This window comes from Macaca thibetana, chromosome 2, assembly GCF_024542745.1.
Source record: "Macaca thibetana thibetana isolate TM-01 chromosome 2, ASM2454274v1, whole genome shotgun sequence".
Taxonomy (NCBI): Eukaryota; Metazoa; Chordata; class Mammalia; order Primates; family Cercopithecidae; genus Macaca; species Macaca thibetana.
Genome location: NC_065579.1, coordinates 106,753,797 through 106,768,937, shown reverse-complemented (window position 1 = coordinate 106,768,937; position 15,141 = coordinate 106,753,797). Strand labels below are relative to the sequence as shown.

The following is a 15,141-nucleotide window of genomic DNA, read 5'->3' as shown; positions in this document are numbered from 1 at the left end:
GGGCTAGTGCAGAGCCTGCCTTCAAAGATACCAGTTCTCAGTGAGACCTTGCGGGGCAGCCTGTAATCCTAGAAGGGGCTGAGCAGTTGGATGTGTGAATGGCTGGGGTCTCAGGACAATACCTCCTTGGCAGGAGGGGCTGTGATACCCGGAGCAAGCCTTCAGGGTGTTTTTGCCCCCTGCTTTGTGGAGAGGTTCACACTGACCACTGAAATGGAGGCCTTAGCACAAAGCAGGCCTGTGGGCTGTGGGCTGTGTGTGGATGGCCCGTGAAAACCACAGTGTCTGGGCTTGTGGCAGCAAAGGTAAGAAGCAGGGTATTTGGGTTCAGGGAGCCAGAGTGTGCCCGACTCAGGGCTCTGGGGCAGCTCTGAGGATGAGGGCACAGGGCCTGGTGAGGGCTCAGCAGGAGAGAAGGGGTCCCTGAAGGAGGTGAGGCTGGTGCTAGACACAGAGGCTGGGGACCTTGGCCAGGGATCTGATGAGGTGGGATGAAGGTTCTTAGGTGGAAACAGTGGTGGGTAGGAGGAGCTGGTGGAAGGGCTAGAAAGGCTTGGAATGTGAGTGCCTGGGGGGAAACTGGTGGAGACTTTGAGTGGGGGAAAGTCCCACTGACTCCCGACCTGGGGGTGGGAGAGGGGCAGCTGGGCAGGCAGAGTCAGAGCTGATGCTTGGGGGTTCCCAGGGGTGGGGGCTTACCTGGGCGACAGGGTGAAGTTGATAAGGGTGAGTTTGGTAGAGATCTCGGGCGTGTAGTGTGGGTTGGGCAGCTTGGTGGTGATGTACATCCTGAAGTCCTCATGGTAGGGGATCACCGTGTCCCCCAGCTTCAGCACCGTGTTTCCCTGCTGCTTGTACGTCTGTGGCAGGTGGGACTGGTGGGTACTATGGCCTAAGCATCACCAGTGGGGCAGGGGGAGGGGACTGCCCTGTCCAGGCCTACAGCCACCCTGCCATCACCACTGCAGACTCACCTGCTTGAGCAGCACAGGCTCCAGGGCCGGGTCCAGCTCCTCGCCCACGTTCTCCAGGAGACATGGTTTTCCAAAGCGGATGGCGTTCTCCATGCTGCGCAGGAAGTCACGGTCACTCAACTTGAACACGTCTAGCCCATTGTCCTTCTCCTGTAAGGAAAGGGTGAAAGAAGAGGTTGTAGGGACTGACAGCCAGCCTGAGGCTCTGCTGCTCACCATTACCCTTGCTATGCCTGGCTGGGATGGGGTGGTGGTGCCTGGTGGGTGGGCTCACCATGTTCTTGATCCATTTGTTGGCCTGGCTCTGAGGGTCAATGAAGTGGGTCCAGCGCTGGGAAAACTGGTTGATGACCCCGTTCTCCACTGAAAGTGTGTCGTTGGGGAGGCCAGCGATCTGTGGAGAGCCAGGCACTGGACTAGGTCAGGGCTTTCCTGCAAGCAGGGTCACTGGGGGCATCAGCATCTCCCAGCCTCGTGCTTTGGCTATGGACTTCCCTCTCCTTACTGCATCCCCTTGGAGGTTGCGGGCAGGTAACAATGTGGGCAAGGCCTCACCCCAGGACTCCTGCCTCTCCCCCGCTCCTGGGCTGGATACCTAACCATGGCACAGCCCCTGAGAGAGCACAGGCCCAAGGACACTGATGGCCCCAGATGGACAGAGAAATCCACAGACAGAAATGCCCTCCTTCGCTGTGCCTTTCTGTCCTCTTGCCTACTGAGTGCTCGCTTGGTGAGACCATCTTCATGGAGCCCATACCCCACTGACCCTCCTGACCTCTGCCCACGCCTGGCCTCTGCCTATGGCCTCTTGGTTCCCTCTCTTTGCCAACTCTCCCTGCCCTTCGGAGTCTTGCTCAGACACTTCCTTTAGGAAACCTTTTCTTTTCTTTTTTGGCAATGGCAAGATCTTGGCTCACTGGAGCCTCCACCTCCTGGGTTCAGGTGACCCTCCCATCTCAGTCTCCCCAGTAGCTGGGACTACAGGCATGTACCACCATGCCTGGCTAATTTTTGAATTTTTAGTAGAGACAGGGTTTTGCCATGTTGCCCAGACTAGTCTCGAACTTCTGGGCTCAAGCAATCCACCTGCCTTGGCCTCCCAAAGTGCTGGGATTACACTGCATCCGACCAGACAACCCTTCTAAATCCGACTGTGGATGCTGCTTCTCAACCTCCACCCAACCCATTTTTTTTTTTTTTTTTTTTTTTTTTTTTTTTGAGACAGAGTCTCGCTCTGTCACTCAGGCTGGAGTGAAGTGGCACAATCTTTGCTCACTGCAACCTCCACCTCTTGGGTTCAAGCCAATTCTCCTGCCTCAGCCTCCTGAGTAGCTGGGATTATAGGCTTGTGCCCCCACACCTGGCTAATTTTTATATTTTTAGTAGAGACGGGTTTTCACCATGTTGGCCAAGCTGGTCTCGAACTCCTCACCTCAGGTGATCCACCCACCTTGGCCTCCCAAAATGCTGGGATTACAAGCGTGAGCCACCATGCCCGGCCCATCACACTCTTAAAAGTACCCCTAATCCCTCTCCCCACATTTAGCTGTGCCACACTCAGTCCAGCTTTCTTCTCCTCTCCTACCCACCACCCTCTTGCTGGACAGGAGGGTTCAGCAGAGGCAGCTCCGAGCCAGGCCCTGGAAAGCAGGGTAGGAAGGAGGCAGAAGGCTCCTGGCCCAGCCTGGACCACACCACAGGCCCTGCCTGGGCATTCCTGCCCCTGGGGTGGGCACCTGCCACGAGCGGATCTTCACAGGGTTCCCCAGTGTCCCGATTAGCGTGGGCTCGGAGGTGTGTGGGACGTTGTGGCTCCTGAGCTGCTTGACCCAGCTGTCGTAGAGCACTGTGCGGTACTGGCCCTGGGGAGATGCCAGACTCAGGACCACTCCACCACGACACCCACAGAGACCTCCCAACTCCCACTAAGCCACAGTCCTTGGCAGTTACAGAGACCTGAGCTCAGACATGGAGCCAGATACCTGCATTCTAATCCCACTTTGGGTGAATTTCTTGGCCTCCACAAACCTCAGCCCTTCATCTGTGAAATGCTAACGATGCCCGCCTGTAGTGGCGGCTATGAGGATTAAATGGGACACAGATGGCATGTTTAGAATAGTGCCTGGCACGCAGCAAGTGCAGAAGTGTGAGCTCTTCTATGTTCCCACTAGGTGGCTTTTCTGGCTGTTTTGTACACTGCTGTATTCCCAGTGCTTTACAGTGCCTGGCTCAGAGAGGGAGCCTGCTAAGTGCTTGTTGAATGACTGAGTGAGGGGAGAGCCACCTGCAGGCTGCCTGTCATTGGAGGCGAGGCCTCCAGGAGGAAGGGTCTCTTTGGGAAGGCGAGGCTGGTCAGAGACACAGGTGGGGACTTCTTACCGTGAAGGGGCCCAGGTAGGCCACAAAGCCGGCGGCCACCAGGACATCGCCAGAGATGTTGTTGAGCATGTACTGAAGGTTCTCCACCGTCTCCTGCCAGCGCACCTTCTCATCCGACAGCCCGTTGATGAGCTGGAGGGGCAGCCCCGTGGCGTGGGCTCTGGGAGGCTGGGCTAGGGGCCTGGGGCTGACCTACCCGCTGTAGCACCTGGGGTTGCCAGGGAGGGGGTGTGGACAGCCACCCCAAGACCCACCCTCGCCCTGGTCCCTTCTGGCCCCTGTCTGGGGCAGGCCCACCCGCAGGCCTTGCAGGAGAAGGGTGCATACCTTGCCAGCGCGGCCCAGCCGCTGCTCACACTGCTCACACTTCAGCTCCAGCTCCTCCTTCTTGGTAATGCATTCCCGGTACTTAGCCTGCATTGTGGCGATGCCGTCCTCCACCTCACGAAGGCGCTGTTTTGCCTCATCCAGGATCCGCTGTGTCACCCCCAGGTCGTCCTGGGCCTCCCGCAGGGCTTGCTGTGGGGCGAAGGGCGCAGGGTTAGCTCGCCAAGTACCCCGGGGAGGGGAGCATACCCCAACCAACTCCACTCAGCCCTCACCCGCTTGGGCTCCACGGCCTTGGCCACGAAGTGGTACTTGTGCATGGCGCGCACCCACTGGCAGATGGAGGTGCAAGCCTTGGACACCTTGGCAATGGCGGCTGGCTGGAACTCTTCATTATCGATGTACGGCTGGATGGCTTTGATTACCACGTCCCCAATGTTGTCCTGAGGTGGGAAGCCTGGGCCTCAAGAGGTTGCTTCTCAAAGGTGACAGGGGAAGGGCTCTGCTGGGAGGTGGGGCCTGCCGAGGGACGCCCTGACTTTTATGCCCTGTGCAGGCCTCAGTATAGATTCTTTCTCCTTAAGGAACAACATAGCCCAGAAAGGCTGGCCAGAAAGGAATCTTTGGTCCCCAGGATTTTAGATCATATGATTAGGGAGGTCTTCCTTGGTATACTGTGGCAGTCTCGAGAGCCCATAACACACAAGACCTCACTTAAAAGCTCATTTAGAGGCAAGGGCTACTTTCTGAAAGCAAGCCCATCAGCAGGTATTGGGATGAGTGAGTGGTTCTGAGGCCCACCAGGCTCATGTTCAACCTCAAGAGCTGACGCCATCCCCTGGGGCTCTTGTCCCACCCAGGGAGAGTCCAGCCCTGTAATTCATAATAGGCCCAGGTATTTGCATTGCTCATGAGCTCCCAGAGGTCAGAGCGTGGGCCCCGGGGAGCCTAAGCACCAGCCTTGAGCACTCCTGACTTGGGCGCTTCTCTCAGAGGGACTTGATTAGGCCTGTGGGGCCTCTAGTTTCCTGTCTGATGGAAGAGGAGAAGGAGGGGTGGGATAGCCCATAAGGAGTCCAGATGCTGCTGAAATGGGTGTGGGATGTGCCCAGGGCCTGATACTGACACACAGTGGATGGTGGCCTGTGTGGGACAGGCAGCTACCCCCTAGCTAATTTCTGGGCTGCAGAGCTAAGGGGCTATGAGCTCCAGGCTACTTAACCATGGCACAGCCCCCGAGAGAGCACATGCCCAAGGATACTGATGGCCCCAGATGGACAGAGAAACCCAGAGACAGACAGGGAAGCTGGGCCCCAGGTGCTGAGGCTGAGGGAGAGAGGGAATGACTGGGCAGATGGTGAAGGTCTTGGCCAAGGCCTGGGGGTTGCTGGGAAGAAAGGGCATGAAAGAGAATCCCCAGGCTGTGGAGACTTGGAATGACCATGGGTGACTTCCTATACGGCACAGGAGCCTGTCCAGGTCCCAATTTCCTCAATACCTTTCTGTGGGTGGGTCTGTCACCCTCAGACTGAGAACTCCTTGGGGCCGGGCTCTGGTTCCAGCCATCTGCGTGGCCCTCAGGCACTTGTGTGGTGCTGGTGGTGGGGAGGTGGACAGAGAGAGACGGGACAGAGGCCACTGCACATGCAGATGCTGTGGTGGGGCAGGCTCCTCTCCAGCTTCACTGTCCTGCCGGGCAGGCCTTGTCCTCACTTGCTGGCTGGCCAGGGTGCCTGGCATGCTTACCTTGTCAAACTTGAAAAGGCTCTCGAGGAAGCGGCCCGGGTCCTGCAGCAGTCCCTTGCCAGGCTCCCAGTAGTCATCCACCTTGGTGCCTGGCTTTTCTCCAGGCACCTTCTTGGGCTTGATGCCTTTCATGATGCACACAGCTTCTATGACCAGCTTCACGCCTGGGGGTGGCCGCTGCATGGCACGTACCTGCAGGCCCAGCCACCAAGTGGGGAAGACTCAGACCCAGTGGGCACCCCTGGGCAGGGACCCTGACAGAAAGGTTGGCCCTACCAACCAAGTCCCTACTACCACAGGACACGGGCAGATCCAGAGATCCACCGAGGTTGGCCTCAGCCCACAGTTCCTCCTGCTCCTCAACCCAGGTACCCATACTCCTACCTGGGCCCTGGGGGCTGGAACGAGGAGGGCGGGGCAGGCAGCTGGGTCCCAGGGGATGTGCAGAAGGAGGGCCTGAGGACAGAAGCATATGAGAGGGAATGCCAGGAGATGCCCTGCTGCCCACCTCAGTCACGTCGTTCTTGTTGAGGTTGCGCAGGCTGGCCAGTGCCGCATCCAGGGCCGGCAACGCCTCGTCCAGGTCCTTCTGAGCATCATCGGCAATAGCTTGTGCCTTCTTGGCCTTCTCGTTGGCTTTGATCTCCTCTGTCTGCACTGAATTCCGGGTCTCCTCGGCGATGGCCGTATCCACCTGGGGATGGGAGACACAGGGCTGTCCTCTTCCCTTTTCTCTTCTCTGCATCTCAGTCTCCTCAGATGGAAGGAAATGAGCGTTGGGGTGCCCTGTTCTCCAAGGGCCCTCCAGCTGTGATAGGCCAGAGAGGCCTGGGAATATCAGGAGTCCCTTCCACCTCCTGAGTGCTCACCACGGACCTGACGTGTGGCTGGGGGCCTTACAAGTTTGGATATCAGTGCCCCACAGGCAGGGCCCCCTAAGCCTGCAGGCACCTTCATGCAAGACAGAGAAAGACCTTCCTCCTGCCTTTCTTCCAGCTTCTATCTGCTGGGAAATTTTGCAATGCGCTGACTTTGCTGAGCAGGATACTTGACTATTCCTTCCAGAAAGTTGTCATAAGGAATACACAAACTGCAAGGTCTGCTGTGAGGATCAGGCCCTCCAACGCGGGGCCCTGTGCTGGGCAGACTCCGGGTTGTGGTTATTGGAATCGTTTGGATTCCTCTGCCTTGCTCCTCACCGACCCCCTGCCCAGTGCAGTGCCTGGCACAGAAGAGCTACCAGGCAAACATTCCATGACTAAATGGATGACTACTGATTGAGGAAGCTGGGGCACAAGGAGGCCAGATGACTTGCGGGGGCCAAGCAGCTAGCAAGCCTGTGCCTGTGTGAGGGTGCTGAGCTTCCTCAGAGTCAGGCATCAGGGAGGGGCTCAGGAGCACCCCAACCTTGATCTGCTCCATGGTGAGCATGGTGTCCTTGGCAGCCTCCTCCAGCAGGGGGTGCATACTCTCCAGGTCCTCCTGCATCTTGGCTACGTCCTCAGAAGTGCGCAGCAGCTGGGGGTCGGGGCACAGAGAGGAAAACAGGTGTGGCAGGGGACAGAGAGAGCACAGGGCCTGCTGGGCCACCCTCATTCATGAGAGAAAGGCTGTGGCTGGCAGGTTCAGTGGCCCCCAAGTTGCCCAGACAACCCCAGAGGAAGGGCATCAGTCCCCCTAGTATCTGTGGGGTGCCCTGCTCTGGCCTGGCCCTTGACTGGCAACTTTTATGCTTTTGACGAGGGGGGAAGCCACCCACTTCAACAATGTGGGCTGCAGTTTGAAAGGCCGAGCGCAGTGTCACCCTGGAGTTAGGGCTGAGTCAGCAGGTAGCCTGCAGGCAGCTGGCCTTGTCCACGGGGACTCGCCTGGGCCCACCTTGTTGAGGCCGCTCTTCATGCGGTTCTTGGCAGTTTTCAGCTCCAGTTTCTTCTGCCCGATGAGGATGGAGAAAATATGAAGCAGCTCCAAGTAGCTCTTGGGGGTCACATAGTTGTGGCGGGTCAGCTCTGCCAGGTACTCGATGCACTTCTTGGACACTGACTGGTGGATGTACACACAGACCTGGATCTGGGGGAGTGAGACCATGGATGCCGGCCTGGTAGAGGCCCCAAGAAAGACAGGGAGTGGGTGCCCACAGCCACTGCAGCCTGGGCCGAGGAGGGCGCCACAGCAGGAACCTCCATGCCTCTCACACTCACTCTGTGAGCCTCACGACCTCCAGGTCAAGGTCACCTTTTGTGCAGATGAAAAACCCCAGGCCCAGGGAAGTCCAGAGGTTAGTTCAAATTCACATAGCTATCAAGGGCAGGGCTGGCTTTGAACTTGGACCTAGGTTTCTCCCAGCTCTTGGCCCAGTGGTCTTGTCACAGCCCCCATGACCTGCCTGTCTCTGAGAGCCCTGAGGGGTTGCCTCCTCAGATACTGGATCTAGGGGGAGAGAGGGCCCAAGGCCTCAGCACAGCTGGGCAGGGAAATGTTGGGACTGTCACGGTCTCAGGTTGGACCAGGCAAATCTACATCCCCATCTTCTGGAGTTCTATCAGGGGGTTCTTGGAAGAAAGCACCATGAAGCCCTCAGGGAATAAGGGAAACAGTACCCATGCAGCTGTGTTCCCAGCACTCTAATCACTGTGATGACCTGTGGCACTGCCCATTTACAGATGAGGAAACGGAGGCTTAGACAGGAAGCACAGCCTGACCAAAAGCTTACCCTCTGTGGTGGGCCTGGGAATCTCACCCAGACCTTGGTGACCCTGAGCCCATGCCTCAAACTAAACAGTTCTCCCCAAGGGCCTGAGCTTCACCAAGACACCCACCAGTCCTTGGATTTCTTCCTGGGAGGATTCCAGTTCTGGGATCTCATTGAGGAACATGGTGGCTACAGACTTCAGGGCCTCTGCCGGCCACTCGTTAAACCAGTCGATGGTACAGCAGTTGACCAGGGAAGGAAACTGCCTCAGACGAGCTCGGAAGACCTCTCCGATGGGGCTGGAAAGCCAGAAATCCAAATGAGGTCCAGAGACACTGACCAGTGCCCCCAGGAGCCCAGGACCCAGGGTCCTTGCACAGCCCTGTGGCATGGCAGCCAGGACAGAGCAGCACAACAGCCTGGGCCCAACGACATGATGGCCAGGCCCAGGGCTGCGTCTCCTCATCTCAGGCTCCAGCGCGTGGTGTCCAGTGTCCCTGGGGCCAAGCCCTGTACACACCCAGCTCCGCTGCCCCGGCGCAGCCTGGCGACAGCTGCCTGTACCTCATGCACAGCACCATGTGGATGTTACTGCGCACACGTCCAGTGTAAGCAGCCATGAGGTTAGCCTTGGTGGGCTGCAGGCCCTGCTCCTGGACATAGGGCCGCATGGTGCTGACGATCTGGTCCTGCTCATCCACGGTATAGAGGTTGGGAATGTCACCGGAGTTTAGGACGTTGTTGATATCCTCCAGGAAGGATTCGTTCTTGATCTGGGGAGGAGTGAAGGGTTGGGGAGCTAAGCCCCTGCAAGTTGGACTTCATGACCATAGTTTTGTTGGACCTTCACAACAGCTCCATTTGACAGACTGCACCACTAAGGCTCAGAGAAGCCCAGAGTCACACAAGTGACCTCATAAGAGACTAGCCCGTATTCATAGTCTAGGATTTGCCCCCGTACAGAAGCTATGAAAACCACCGGGTTGCAGCAGGACCCTGGGTCCTCAGTGGGGGATTTGGCATCTTCCTCTTCACCCCTCTCCATGCCTCAGTTTACTCACAAGAGGAAACCATTGCCATGGGCAGAGATAGGTCCTTGCCCATCTCATACAGCCTGGGCCCGGCTTGTGTTAGATGGCATCCTCCCTTTCCTGACTCACACAGTGGCTGCCTTGAAGGGAGTTCTGGGGTTAGGACAGGGCTGTGAGCAGAGGGGCCTTTGTCCAGGGTGGGGCACGTTTGGGGGCTTCAGCCTGGGCCCCTGGGCCCAACCCTGACCACCAGCCAGGTGGAAGCCTGTTCTGTCTTGTGACCCTAGACAACCTCTCAGAGATCTAGGGAGAAGCCTCATGTCACTCCAAGAGGGAACAGGGAAGCCATGGGTCTCCAGCACTTTGGGGACAAGCCCTGTGGTCCTTGAGGTGGGATGCCATTGGCCAGTGAGTGGGGTGCTATGCTACCAGGGCTTGCTTTACCCTTGGGGTATGAGTGATGATCTATGCCCCACCTTAGCTCTGAGAGGTTGGGTTTGGTCTCACGCTCTCAACTTGCCCATCTGTGGCCCCACCTGGTCCTGGCGGTTTCTTCTGAGATCTGCCCTGACTGACAGTGAGCTGGGCATGAAGGACTGACCACCTTCTGGGATGCTATGCTCAGATGGGGTTGTGTCCAGCCCCCCGAGCCCTGCCCTCTGCTGTGGCAGTGGCACCTGGGTGTCCGAGAACAGGAAGGTGATGGGTAGGTTCTGAAGGCCCGCCTTGAGCAGGACCTTCTTGACATCCTCGCGCCACTCGGGCATGCCGTAGTTCTTGGATAGTTCAATCTGGAAGCACTCGTACTCGGCCCTGGAGGCAGAAGTTTGGGTTGAAGCATGCTAGGGGCTTGGGGCCAGGCGCTGAAAGGTGGTGGGTGGCCACACCCTACCCCGACCACCTGGAGTTCTGCTCCCATCCTGAGCAGACCTGCAGGCCCTTCAGGCCCTGAACCCGCTTTTTTGCCTCTAGACCTTTGCCCAAGCTGTTCCCTCGGTCCAAACGCCCTTCCCTTCCATCCTCCCAGCTCTGATTCTAAGAGCAGCCCTGGCCACCTCCCCTAGTAATCCCTCTGGGATGCCTGCTCTACACTTCCCTCCCCACAGCACCACAGGTCATTGCTGCTGCCTCTCCCTGCAGCCCAGGTCCTGCTACTAGTCTTTCCAGAAGCCTGTGGGCTGTGCAGGTCTGCTTCAGGGCTGCCTGAGGCCTCTACCACTGTACAAAAGCATGGGTTAAACCGAGCAGCCAGCCCGCCCCGGCCACCCACTGCCCAGCATGCCTCGGAGGCCCTCACATGTGCGAGGCGAGCCGTGTGAGGGAGCTGCGGCCACTGCCACCCACACCCAGCAGGAGTGCATTGCCCAGCGCCTGGCGCAGGGTGCGGCTGATGCGGCAGATGTGGCTCATGGCGTCCATGAAGAGGACCAGCTTCAGCTTGGCCGTGTTGATCTGGTTGTAGTCCTCTATGTACTCCTCAATCACCTGCATCATCTGCGCACCAAGGTGAGGATGGCGAAGGCGGGGCTTCTCTTACTGTAAGGTCTCCCCGCTCCCCCGCACCCACCTGCTTTCTTCTCTGTCCTGACCGAGAAGCATGGGTGCCTTGATCACCCTGTGACCTGGCCAGCTGCATGTTTCCCCTGCAGGCTCGAGCCCAAGCTGAACATTCCCAGACACTGATAAACTTGCTTAGGTTGTTGCTCTAAACACTGAGGGATTGGCCTAGTGCGGTGGCTCATGCCTATAATCCCAGCACTGTGGGAAGCCAAGGCGGGAGGATCACTCGAGCCCAGGAGTTCAAGACCAGCCTGGGCAACATGGCAAAACTCTGCCTCTACCAAAAAAATATATATATAAAAATTAACTGGGCATGTTGGTGCATGCCTGTGGTCCCAGCTACTTGGGAGGCTGAGGTGGGACAACTGATAGAGCCCATGAGGTGGAGGCTGCAGTAAGCCAAGTTTGTGCCACTGCCCTCCAGCCTGGGTGATGGAGCAAGACTCAGTCACACACACACACACAAACAAAAACAAAAACAAAACCCACTGAGGGATCAAGCATATTGTTAAACACATAGAAGCTAGCCCCAGCCCACCCAAATTCCTTCAGTCCTCATGTGAACTCCATAACTCATATGACTCCTTCGTTGCAGACGTACCATACTGAGCTAGAACATCTCTGCTCTCCCCCATAAGTGAGTTCCCCTAATAAATGCTCTGGACTGATTACCCTGGAATTTAATGCTTCTTTCTTTGGAATCTCAACCAGTCCAATCTAGGGATGGCTTGGGGGCAGTCCCTTGTAGGAACTTGCTTTCTGCCACTTTTGGGGTGACTCCAGCCATGGGCTCAGGCGATCAGAGCACCGTGTACTGGTGCCCTCCCTGATGGGGAGCTCACCTGCCACAGCGTACCCTGCTCCTCCTGTGCATGGTGGGGATGCTGGGCCTTAAGAAGCCAGGCCCCCCTGCACGAGGCCTCACCCAGGGACACATGGAGGCCTGAGAGGTGAGTCAGAGCCCTGCCTGCTCCTTCTGGGGCTCACCAGGGTGTGCTGACCCTGGGACCCTGGTGGGAGCTCTGGGAACTAGGAAAGGATGCATATAGAGAGAAACAGAACCATGGCCCCAGGCCCCCCAACCCAGCCCTCTGTGGAGGGATGATTGCCCCTATGTCTAGAGCCCATCTCAGCTGGACCACAGGCTGGTTCTCAGAGATAAGCAAAGAAACTGGTACCCAGAGAAAGCAAGGGCATGCTGGGAGTCTCCTGGAGCTGGCCTTCTCATCCCGAATCCTGGCCCCCTGGTTACAGTGTGGTGGTCTGTTAGTGGTGACTGCAGGGGGCCTGGGCCCCAGGGAGGCAGATTGAAGAAGACCCCACCAGGGGTAGGGCGCCTGCCTGGACCCCTCACCTTACTCTCACTGGTGATGAGCTCGTAGGACTTGACATCGGAGCCTGGTGACATGAAGTCCCCATAAAGAATGGGCTGGAAGGGGCACACCTTGTTAAAGGTCACCTCCCACTGCTCCATGCAGCGCTTGAGGAGCTGGTCGAACCAGCTGCGGTCCTCCTCATTCACCAGTCGGTCCCGGAACACGCGGCAGTTCTCATGATACCACAGTCGCAGCAGCTGCACTTGGTCCTGTGGTAGCCCCAGCATCGGTGCCTGTCCTTGGCCCCCGAGCCCTCAGCTATCTCTCAAAGCACTAGGCGAGGGAGGGTGGACCCCAGTTCCTGGGGCCCTGACTGGAGCCTGGCTCCCCTACCACGGCCCAGGCACAGTGTGCGGGGGCTGCTGGCCAGTGCGACTGCTGGCTGGCTGAGGATGCAGTGGACTGCACAGTGCTGCCTGGCCTCCTCATGCCTCAGCTCCAAGTCCAGCTGGCCAAGTGCCTCCTGGGTGTCTGGCTCTGCTAGTTTGTCACAAGCACCTCACTTCCACCATTTAGCCCCCTGTGGCTCCCCTAACCCCAAGCCTGTGAGCGATGCTTGATTCTCCTAATACCTTCCCAACACCCCACATCTAACCACCCACCAAACCACACTGACATGACCCACAAATCTCCTCGGAACCTGCCCCTCTCTCCATCTCTGCTGCCGCCTCTGTCCCAGCTTCCTTGCATCTCCCTGGGTGGCAGAACTGCCCTCCGGAAGCTCCCAGCCTTTTCTGTAGACTTTGTTGGCTATAAACATGGCTACAAGGCCAGGGCCAGCTTCTGTCCTGCTCACCCCATCTCCTTAGCCTGGGCTACACATACACTGGCCGCTCAGTCCCATTCCAAAGTGCAGGTCTGTCCCCTGCCCACCCACACAGCTCCTCATTAGAACAAATTTAAGCTCCATGCTGCCCCCCCACCGTGTCTAGTGCCTGGCCCCATCCCTGCCACTGCTCCTGACACCTGGCTCCCTACTACACTTCCCCCTCCTTCCACCTGAGTGTTTTTGGTTCCCAGAGGGCACCCTGCTCACTGTCCCTCAAGCGTTCTCACATGCAGGGCCCACACCAGAAGCCCTCTTTCTCCCTCATCTTGCCCTGGCTCTCTCATGTGATCCCTGTCTCAGCCACCATTCCAGGTGTGGGTTCAACCCACAAGACTGGGCTCAGCTGCACCAAGGCTAGGCTCTGGGGGGCCTGGCATCCCCATGTTCCAGGGCCTGTTTGGGCAGGAAGGCCTGAGATTGGTGGGGCTGGGGAGGATGGGGAGAGCAGTGTGGGCATTGGGGAGGGTGCCTGCCCGGTCCTCACCTCGACCTTGGCTGGATCAGCCATGAGCATGCCTTGGAAGACTTTGGAGAGGTCCCTCAGGTTGAAGGTGTAGTGGGACTTGGCTGGAGTGGGCAGCAGCTGGGAGGTGATGGTGGCATACACCATGATGGTGGCTTCCACAAGGGGCTCCGTGAAGTGGGCAATGTGGGGGGCCCCGGCTGGGGGAATAGGAGAGTGGCCTGGGTCACATGCCAGGAGCTCCCTCTGTTGCCTCTGCAGGTCCTGACGTCCTTGCCTTTGCTGTGCCCCCCACTAAGCCCCTTCCCCAGCCTTCAGGCTTGGATTCCACGTACCCTTTGGCTCCGTCTCGGATGTCCCCAGTGTGGGGGAGGTGAAGAATCTCCTGCTCTGCACCCCCTATATCTTTATGCCAACATGGCCTGTCGGAGCACTGGGACTCATCATGGAATTGGGGGTGCTCGTGTGGTCAGTGCTGGGCGGGGCCATTACTGCCTTGTCCTACGGGGGCTGTGCCCAGACCTGAACATTCCATCTCTGAGCCACATGTGGGGAGGGTCTCATGGTCCACATAGGCCTCAAGATGCCTAAGGGTGGGTGTGGGGAGGCCTGGAGCACACCCCCGACCTTGAGGGCTCACCACCCACTTCAGGGCTGCCCACTTCTCAACCTGCATTTTCACCACTCACACACCTATCGGCCTGTTCTTTGAAAACTATCCAATTCTGTGCTGGGAACTCAAATTCTGTCAGTGGAAACTTGGTGAGAAGTAGAAAAAATGGAAAGAAAGGGCAGGAGAGGGGCTTATCTGTTGACACAGGAACTGGGCACAGAGTGACCCAAACAGACATACTTCTCGCTCTCAAGCTGACATTCTTGTCGGGAGGCCGACAATGAGTGGATTAGCAAGTAACAAAGACAGCAAACAGGTGTCAAGGGCTACGGGCAGCCCCGCAGCAGGAAAGGGGCCTGGGGATGGCCAGAGTTGGGCTTGGGGGCGATTTTACAGCAACGCTGGGGGAGGCCTCACTGAGGAAGGGGATGTCAAGCAAAGAAGTGAGATGCAAACTCGCACATAACTGGAGAAAAATTGTCCCAGGCAGAGGGAAAAGCAAGGGCAAAGGCCTAGAGGTGGGAGCAGGCCTGGCATGTTAAGGACCAGCAATGAGGGGGTGAGCAGGAGGCGGTGAGATCAGAGGACGAGGTGGGGCGAACTGAGGATGGCTTTCCCTACCACTGTCAGGACCCGGGCTCTTGCCTGGATGCGATGGGTGAGAGAGGAGGAATGTGGCCTGATGGAATGATTTCATGGGTCCCTGTGCCCTTAAGCAGAAGATAGACCTTAGGCAGGAGAAGGCAGCTGCCAGGAGACCATGGCAGGGCTGCAGCACTGGCCAGGTGGGCGAGGACAGGGTGGTGAGCAGTGGCTGATCAGGATGGATTCTTAAGGGAGAACCTATGGGAACTCCTGACAGGTGAGCTGTGGGGCGAGGGAAGGGGGCATGGAGGATGGTGCCAAGACTCCATCTTGCCTGGAGCACCTGGAAGGATGGAGCTGCCAAAGCCTGAGATGAGAAGAGTGCAGGGACCAGGGCACTTAGGAGTTTGGCTCTAGACAGGTTCAGGGAGATGCGGAGCCAGGTGTTGAGGGGAGAGGTCTGGGCTGAGGATGTAGACTTGGGAGTTGCCAGCACAAAGATGGATTTCCCCGTCAGAGGCGGGATGGGACTGTCTGAGGAGAGTGTGGTTGGAGGGAGAAGAGGG

General features: G+C 57.9%; 1 protein-coding gene across 1 annotated transcript in view; it reads right to left on the bottom strand.

The window, feature by feature from the left end:
- The window catches only part of DNAH1 (dynein axonemal heavy chain 1), an 86,858-nt gene that overhangs the window by 8,152 nt on the left and 63,565 nt on the right, over window positions 1-15,141 (bottom strand). Inside the window, exons 48-64 of the mRNA XM_050781042.1 lie at window positions 13,399-13,577; window positions 12,064-12,294; window positions 10,447-10,643; window positions 9,827-9,962; window positions 8,683-8,891; window positions 8,246-8,417; window positions 7,305-7,496; window positions 6,834-6,944; window positions 5,935-6,120; window positions 5,427-5,618; window positions 3,956-4,123; window positions 3,681-3,872; window positions 3,354-3,485; window positions 2,711-2,836; window positions 1,249-1,368; window positions 975-1,124; window positions 700-860 (exon numbers count right to left, since the gene is read on the bottom strand). Coding sequence (XP_050636999.1) covers window positions 700-860; window positions 975-1,124; window positions 1,249-1,368; window positions 2,711-2,836; window positions 3,354-3,485; window positions 3,681-3,872; window positions 3,956-4,123; window positions 5,427-5,618; window positions 5,935-6,120; window positions 6,834-6,944; window positions 7,305-7,496; window positions 8,246-8,417; window positions 8,683-8,891; window positions 9,827-9,962; window positions 10,447-10,643; window positions 12,064-12,294; window positions 13,399-13,577 — 2,854 coding nt within the window. The remainder of the gene's footprint in view (window positions 1-699; window positions 861-974; window positions 1,125-1,248; window positions 1,369-2,710; window positions 2,837-3,353; window positions 3,486-3,680; window positions 3,873-3,955; window positions 4,124-5,426; window positions 5,619-5,934; window positions 6,121-6,833; window positions 6,945-7,304; window positions 7,497-8,245; window positions 8,418-8,682; window positions 8,892-9,826; window positions 9,963-10,446; window positions 10,644-12,063; window positions 12,295-13,398; window positions 13,578-15,141) is intronic.